The 8766-nt window shown below is 54.5% G+C and overlaps 1 protein-coding gene across 1 annotated transcript; it reads right to left on the reverse strand.

The window, feature by feature from the left end:
* Positions 1 to 6924: 6924 nt before the first annotated feature.
* On the reverse strand, positions 6925 to 7881 carry LOC112854710 (olfactory receptor 226-like). The gene has a single exon (XM_025918262.2). It carries the CDS (start codon positions 7879 to 7881, stop codon positions 6925 to 6927), a length of 957 nt encoding a protein of 318 aa, XP_025774047.1.
* Positions 7882 to 8766: the final 885 nt, after the last annotated feature.

Raw genomic sequence — 8766 nt, forward strand, 5'->3', positions numbered from 1 at the left:
CTACTTAAATAGCACTTCTCCAGACTGCACAGGTGCTTTTGGCCACAGCCAGGTGACCTGGGGTGCAGAGGAGAAGCCCCTCCAGAGGCTGGTCCCCTAGAGCCACCCTCAGGAACTTCTCAGGCCACTTCTGTAAGGCCTGGGCCAGCTGGTTCTGAGTGTCTGCAGTAGTGGCAAATGTCCACCTTAGATAGTGACCCACTATCCTGAGTCCAGGATCCTAGGCTGGCAGGTTTTTCTAGCATTGAAGGCACTGTCTCACTGATGTCCACAGAAGCTGCTGGAAAGTCAGCTTCCAGTTCCCTGGGATCATCTGCTCCCCTGGCTGCTTCTAAGAGTTTCTCTCTGTCCTTGATGTCCTGTAATTTTGGTGTAATGTGTCTGGGCATCATTTATATTCATTCTGCTCAGCGCTCATTGACCTTTATTGAATGTATAGATTTCTATTGCCCATCAGTTTTGGAATATTCTCAATTATGGTCTCTTCAAGTATTGCTCTATACCAGGGACAAACCTTTTTTTTTTTCCAAGTTTATTTATTTATTTTGAAAGAGACCAAGAGAGCATGAGCAGAGGAGGGGCAGAGAGAGAGAGAGAGAGAGAGAGAGAGAGATAATCCAATCAGGCTCTGAGCTGTCAGCACAGAGCCCGACATGGGGTTCGAACCTATGGCACTGTGAGATCATGACCTGAGCCAAAATCAAAAGTCAGCTGCTCAGCCGACTGAGCCGCCCAGGTGCCCCAGGACAAGCCTCTTCTGGAAAGGGTCAGAGAGTACATACAGTTGGCTGGCAGGTCTCAGTCTTCCTGCCCACCCGTCCTGCTTCGCAGGCAACCACCGATCTGCATTCTGTCACCGTTGATCAGTTTGTGTTTTCTAGATTTTTATATATCACACTTTTCCCATTTGACATCATTACTTTGAGACCATCTATGTTGCCTGTGTCAATAGTTCATTCCTGTTTATTGCTGATAAATCCAGCATGTGGATGCACCGTGATTTGTTTCTACACCTTCTCATGGAGCTTTGAGGTGTTTCTGGCTTGGGGCTATCACAAAGAAAGCTGTTATGAACATACAATTACAGGTCTTTGAAAGACATATGCTTTCATTTCTTGTGGGTAAATACCTAAGAGTGTGATGGGGGCCATAGGGTGGGTGTGTGTTTAATGTTTCAGGAAGCTCCACTTCGTTTTCCAAAGTGGTTATGTCATTACATTCCAACCAAGACTAGTGATCTGAAAATATCTTCTCTCAGACTATGGCTTGTATTTTCATTATTTTAACTGTGTTTTTGAAGACCATAAACAAATTTTTAAAAATCTTTATTTATTTTTGAGAGAAAGACCACCAGTTGGGGGAGGGGCAGAGAGAAGGAGACACAGAATCTGAAGCAGGCTCCAGGCTCTGAGCTGTCAGCACAGAGCCTAACACAGGGCTTGAACCCATGAAATATGAGTTCATGACCTGAGTCAAAGTTAGATGCTCAACTGACTGAACCACCCAGGCACCCCCCACCCCCATTAAGATTTAAATTTTGTTGAAGTCCAGTTAATGATTTTTTTCTTTTATGGACTTTGGTTTGCTTTTATGTCTAAGAAATTTTTGCCCAACCCAAGGTAAAAAAGATTTCCTCAAATGTTTTCTTCTAGGAGGTTTAGGTTATATTTAGGTCTATGAGTTTATTAGTATATATGGTGTGAGGTATGGATCAAAGCCTGCTTTGGGGAATAAGAGATACCTGAATTTTCCAGTATTATTTGTTGAAAAGACTATTATTTTTCCACTGAATTGCCTTTGCATCTTTGTCAAAAATAAGTTGTCTTTCTCCCTGTTTTTATATTATTTTTGTTTCCCTTCCCTTATGTTCATCTGTTTTGTCTCTTAAAGTCCTCATATAAGTGAAGTCATATGATTTTTGTCTTTCTCTGACTAATTTTGCTTAGCATAAGACCCTCTAGTTCCATCCACGTAGTTGCAAATGGCAAGATTTCATTCTTTTTGATTGCCAAGTAATACTCCATTGTATATATAAACCACATCTTCTTTATCCATTTATCCATCAATGGACATTTGGGTTCTTTCCATACTTTGGCTATTGTTGATAGTGTGGCTATAAACATGGTGGGGTGGGGGGACAAAACAGAAGAGACTCATAAATATGGAGAACTAACTGAGGGTTATGGGAGGGGTTGTGGGAGGGGGGATGGGCTAAATGGGTAAGGGACACTAAGGAATCTACTCCCGAAATCATTGTTGCACTCTATGCTAACTAATTTGGATGCAAATTTAAAAAAATAAGAAGTAAAACAAGTTAAAAAAATAAGTTGTCTTTGTATGTGTGGCTCCATTTCTTAGTCTCTCTACTCTGATCTGCTGATCTATTTGTCTCTCTTGATGGCAATACTACAGTGTCTTACCACTGTAGCTTTATAATAAAACTTGAAATCAGATAGTATTAGTTTTCCAAATCTGTGGCTCTTTTTCAACTTGTTTTGAAAATTCTAGGTCCTTTGCTTCCCATATAAACTTTAGAATCAGTTTGGTAATCTCTAAGAGAAACCTGCTTACCTTCTGATTGAGAGCGCATTGAATCTATAGATCAATTTGGGGAGAATTGTCACCCTAACATTTTTGAGTGTTTCAACCAGTTAACATGGTTTACATCTCCATTTCTTTAGGTCTTCTTTAATGTTCTAAGCAATATTTTGTAGTTTTGAGAGTACAGTTCTTGCACATTTTTGTAAGATCTACACTTAGCTATTTTATGTTTTTTTGATACTAGTGGAAATGGTATCTGAAAGATATTTTAATTTCCTATTGTTTGTCACTGGTATATAGAAATACAATTGATTTTTGAATAATAAGCTTTATTGTAGATTCCATGAGTTTCCTCTTTTTCCATCATGTCGGCCACGAATAAAGACCATGTCAGAGGTACTGGGTGGTAAACTCGCTGCTCCTGGGCTTTGCACTTGAGTCCTCTCTGCTCTGCCAAGCCCACTCCATGTATCCAGTTTCTGGAGTTTTGTTGCTGCTGTCCTCTCTGTCATTGTCCTTAGTCTGTGGGTTCCTTTCTCATCACTCTGGTGGGATTTAAGGCGGGAGGATGTGGTGCTCAATCCACTATCTTTAACTGAAAGCTGTGTCCTCACTGGGGCTGGGGGAGGAGACAGAGGAGGCCCTGGAGATGGCCTGTGGCGGGGGGAATGGCCGTCAACAGGACCGCTGGTGGTGAGGCGTTCCAGCCCACAGAGTTCTGTCTCCTCATCTGCTAATGGGTCATCCTGTTTCTTGTGGCTCTGGGGAATGGGGCAGGTCTGGCTCCACACTGCTGCTCAGACAGGAGTAGGGGCCTCCTCCTTGTCTGCTGCAATAGCCCCCAACTTCACAGTGAGCAGAGAGAGGGGTAGGAATATCCGTCTTCCAGAGTCTGAGGAAACAGAACAAATGGAGCATCAGATCAGGCAGTTCTGGCCCTGATGAGGAAGGAGCCAGCTGGATGCTCCCAGTGGATGCCAGGGGCCTCTCTCATGGCCTCCAGTCCTACAGCTGCCTTTCTCCTGGTGCTTGGTCCCTGCACCAGGGCACATGTGGACAGAGCGGCTGGGCCTGCAGGATGCTTCTGTCCACCTGAGGGTGGGGTGCCTGGAACACGTGTATATAGTAGATGGACAGACACAGGTGGATACCCGGGGAGCTGGGGCAGTTTAGGGGATGTCTTTCTGTGTGAGCCTCACTTGGAGTCAAGCTTGTGAGAGGGGTCAGGGCAAAGGGGACTGTCCTCCTCAGTGTCCTCGGGTAGGGGCTGGTGAGACCTGGATCACAGGGTCTCAGTAAGGATTTGGGAATTTAACCTGTGGACAACAGGAGTCTGATGGCAGGGTCAAGTGAATGGGTGAGGGGTAGGAAACCAGGGTGGTCCCAGCAGGGGTTCTGCTTGGGGACGGTGTGGAGGGGGACAGAGGCACAGCCCTGCAGGGCTGGCAATGTGGGGTGAGCACAGGTGGATGCCAGTATTACAGCGTGAAGTCTCTCTGTCCCCCTGGAGGGGAAGTCATCCGAATTTGGTGGGAGGGGCCCCTGTGGAGTGGGGGCTGTTGAGAGGCCTGGAGCCCAGGACAGGGTGTGGGGTGGGGGTAGGTGGAGCTTAGGATGAGAATCGTCCCGGACGGGGTATGGCCTGGAGAGCAGGGGCCAGTTCAGAGAAGGGTACCCTTTGCAGCTCTGGGGAGTCTGGTAGGGAGATTCCTCCTGCAGTCCTCGCTCAGAACGGGGAGAGCTGAGGGCTGGGCTCCCTCCCAGCTGAGGCCCTGGCCTGTTCCTGCCCAGATGGGCTACACCCCTTTGCCTCAACCCCTCCCTCCTCAAGCTCTTCCCATCAGCTTGCTCAGCAACAAGGAACCCCCTCCCCCCAACAGCCGCCTCCTCTAGCAGCCCCCTCCTCCACCAGTGTGCCTTCAATGCCCTTTCTCCAGCTGACCTGGCAGGTGTGCCCCTTCCAGCACCCCCTCTCCCTCTCCCACCTGACAAGCCACCTGCTGATAAACCCAGTGGAACAGGTCTGTCCTCACTTGGTGCCTTACGGGGACCTCCCCCCTGGCCACCTCTCCCGCCTCAGGGCTTCCTTGCTGAGGGTGCTTCTCTGCTTCATCCCCGGCTGGTGACCTTCTCGTACTCCTGATGGCGCACCCTCTGTAAGCTGACGACTCTCCAAGTTCTGTTTCTGGTCACTTTTCCCTGGAGCTCCAGAGCCAGGAACCGGGCAACCTCTTGGGCTTTCCAGGGTCCTCCTTCTCAGACCTGCCTGTCTGGGTGGATGGACAGCTGACCACCCAGCCTCAGGTGGCCCAGAGCTCAGGCTCCTCCCTCGGGCGGCTCTGTAGCCTCACAGTCCTGCCCACGGCACCTGTGCACCCCCGGACCAGGTCCTGCCCATGGCACCTGTGCCCCCCCCGGACCAGGTCCTGCCCACGGCACCCGTTCCCCTCCCAGACCAGGTCCTGCCCACGGCACCTGTGCCCCTCCCAGACTAGGTCCTGCCCACAGCACCCGTGCCCATCCGTACCAGGTCCTGCCCATGGTGCCTGTGCCCCCCCCAGACCAGGTCCTGCCCACAGCACCAATGCCTGGCCTGGACCAGTTCCTGTGTCTCTGGCGCCTTGGAGGCCCTGCTGTGTGCTGGGCCCGGACCCGAGCGGTGTCTGTTGCTTCCGGGTGTCTAAGCCAGGCTGTGAATTCCCTGACCCAGCTGGTCTCTGCAGGGCCACACAGCACCCAGTGAGAGGCTGGCACTCAATGCTTGCTTTATGAATTGACAAACCAGTGAGCACAATAGTATTTTCACCCCATGTTTTAAAGCAATCATTTTACAGTAGTTTGATTTGGAAGCACATCCACATGAAAGAGGGAGGTGCCTGAAATTGTAGACTTACAGGCACCTTGCATGGGACATTCGCTAACCCTAGTGGCCGCCACGGCAGTGGGGTCTGTGCCAAGACCCTTGGAAAGGACTCAGCGACGGGTTGGTCAGTGCTGGTCTGTCCAGCAGCAGCTCCCTGCTTAGCTCCGCCCATAGCCCTGGCCCCCGCTCCTTGCAGTGTCCTCCCTGGGACAACAGAGAGCCCCTCGCCGCCTAGCACCACCTCCTAACGCAATGACGGTCCGCTGCTACCTCGCTGCCCTGTGCTCCGGGAGCCCTTGCCCTCGGTAACACTGTGCTCAAGGTGGGGCCTGGTCTCACAGGCTTCGGGTCACGTTCAGCACAAGGCCCATCACACCCATTGAGCCCAGTGTGTGCTGAATGAGTGGTCTGAACCCTCAGTCTGTAGTGTGTTTCTGGGGTGGCCCTGAGAGTGAATCTCAAAGCCCCCATCGTCCATTGCACAAGACGAACATTCTAGGTTTCCCAACCTTGCCAGCACAGTTGACAGCTATTACCTGAAATCCTGCACAGGCACCACGAGATTTCTGACCAACTCTCAGGCGGCACAGGCTGGGGCCAGGCCTTGTGACTCTAGAAGCCGCTGTGGAAAGTTCACGGCACCATCACAGTCATCCGCTGGCTCGGATGGAGCGCCTTTTGAAGCCAGGCGCCAAGGAGAGCAGGAGACCAGGTGAGGGCTCCTCTGGGGAGACCCAGATCCTGCCCTCCCGGGTCAGCCAGGCGTGTAGCGGGCGTGGACGCCACCCTATTGCCCCTTGGTGACAATGCGTGTGTGGGGGCTGTGGCTGGGGCAGGCATCAGGGCCCACATACACTTTCAAGCCTGGCCTCGCTTACTGCACCTACTCCCAACAGAGAGGGATGCTGGTCACAGGGACACTGGTCAGCGGACGCTGTTTTCAGTGGCCAGTTCTGGTTTTCATTTGGGAATATTCACCACTCCTCAGAGTCTTATTTGTTCTGCTGGGTTGTCAACACACCTGCCCTGGGCATCACCCTGCACGGCCCAAGACCTCCCATAACTGCAGGGGGTCGTGGTGCTGCAGCTGACCGGGTCTCCAGGGGCCTGGTTAGAGGAGGGAGCGCCCAGCTGCCTGGGGCCTCAGCAAGGACGTGGGGCCAGCCTGCAACCTGGCCCCCCACTCTTGCATGATGTGGGGGACGGGGGTGTCCCCACCTGGAGCGGGGGTAACTGGTACTCTGCAGCAGTTGTAAAGTGTCCCAGGATGATACCTTGTGTGGCGCCCGGAGAGGGTCAGGGTTGGGGGCTCCACACGAGGCGTCTGTTCCAGGCATTGGGAAGGGGTGAGCCAGGTTGAGGTGGTCACCAAACCTGTGTCCTGGGCAGGCACCACTCAGATGAGGGACAGGAAGGACTCTGCCTTCAGCCCCTCACCCCACCGGAGCCACTCAGGAGATAAACCGGAGACACAGAGGTCTGGAGCAGGTCTGAGGGAGCGCGAGGTCCCAGGGAGGCCCCTAGGACGGGGCACCCAGGGCCTGGGCCACCCTCTGCACTGCCTTGCGTAGGGCCTCCTTGACTTCCTGGTTCCGCAGGCAGTAGATGATGGGGTTGAGCAGGGGCGTGAGCACCGTGTAGACCACGGACACCACCTTGTTGAAGTCAAAGGAGTAGATGGCGCGTGGCCGGGCGTAGATGAAGAGGGAGGCGGAGTAGAAGATGACCACCACGGCCAGGTGCGAGGCACAGGTGGAGAAGGCCTTGCGCCGGCCGGCGGCGGACGGGATGCGCAGCACGGTGCCGAGGATGGCGGCATACGAGAAGATGGTGAGCTGCAGCGGCCCCAGCAGGATGAGCAGAGCCAGGAGGAAGTCGACCAGCTCCGCCACGGACACGTCGGAGCACGCGAGGCTCAGCAGGGGGGACACGTCACAGAAGAAGTGGTTCATGACGTTGGGGCCACAGTAGCCCAGGCGCGAGATGAAGAAGACCTTTCCCAGGGAGACGGTGAAGCCCGAGAGCCAGGAGCTGGCGGCCAGGAAGCTGCAGAGGCTGGGGCTCATGATGGCCGGGTAGCGCAGGGGGCTGCAGATGGCCACGTAGCGGTCATAGGCCATGACGCCCAGGAGCGTGCACTCGGTGCAGGCCAGCGCCAGGAAGAAATACAGCTGCGTCATGCAGCCCGTGAAGGAGATGTGTCGGAACTGGGGCTCCGCCAGGCTGAGCAGCATCTTGGGCACGGTGACGGAGACGTACCACACCTCCAGGAAGGACAGGTTGCTGAGGAAGACATACATGGGCTTGTGCAGCTGGGGGCTGACCCGGATCACGGCGACGACGACCACGTTCTCTGTGACGGTCAGCATGTAGGCCAGCGTGAACAGCACCACCAGGCACACGTGGAGGCCCAGCGAGCCCGAGAAGCCCACCAGGATGAACTCTGTCACCTCCGAGCGATTGTCCCCGAAGGGCATGGTGTGCACCTGGTGGCAGAGACAATGGGTCAGATGCTGGCTGGTGGGTGGGGTGCTGGAGGCCACGGCCCCTGCTCTGCTGCCCACGGGTGGACCTCCCCTCAGGCACTGGGTGGGATCTGGGCAGATGTGGGCTCTGCCCTGGGGCCACCGGCCCTGCCTGGCCGCAGACTGGATGAAGGCTGTGGTGTGCTGGGTGCCATGAGAACGTCTCAGGGGCCCGGCCTGGGGACCTGCTCACGGGTGTGGATGGGGCCCCACAGGATGGTGGGGCAGGCCTTGGCCAAGGTCACCCAGGTTAGGAGAATGGTTGCTGTGGGGAGGGGGCAAGGGGTTGGCCTGGGGTGGACAGGGACCTGCTGGGCTCCCGCTGTCTTCTTGGGTCGGGCGGGGGGGAGGGTATCTGCGGCCATGAGATGGGGCTTCCTCATCTGTACGCACGATGACAGCCAGAACTTGCCCTGCAGGTTGGATGCAGACCTATCGCACCTCCAGGGGGGTGGGATGCCGAGGTGGACGTCCGTGGGCTTGTGCCACAGGGGCTGATGGGGAACACGGCCACTCCTGGGGTGCCAGTTCCCTAGAAGAATTCAGGGTCCCAGGGAATTGGGAGGATGCAGGAAGCCGAGTTTCCCACCCTGGGTCCCCTTTTTGCCCTGTCCTGGCCAGGTGAGCCGTGCTCCCTGCCATGGGCCCTGGGGGTCCAGCCCTCCACCGCCCGACTCCATGTGTGGCTCGCCTGGTTCTGTCCAAGCCGCACTGGTATGGCCACAGGTGTGCAGGGGGCCCTCAGGGCCATGACTTCCTGTGCCCCCCGATTCCAGCCCCTGCAGGGATGGCTAGGGGATCAAAGGGGCAGGACTGGCAGGTGGCTTCCTTGCCTCC

The sequence above is a fragment of the Puma concolor genome, chromosome D2 (assembly GCF_028749965.1).
Source record: "Puma concolor isolate L17-30 chromosome D2, mPumCon1.1.hap2, whole genome shotgun sequence".
NCBI lineage: Eukaryota > Metazoa > Chordata > Mammalia > Carnivora > Felidae > Puma > Puma concolor.

Bases quoted from the DNA above. Each gene is read 5' to 3' on its own strand.
- LOC112854710 (XM_025918262.2), bottom strand. From the start codon at position 7,881: ATGCCCTTCGGGGACAATCGCTCGGAGGTGACAGAGTTCATCCTGGTG.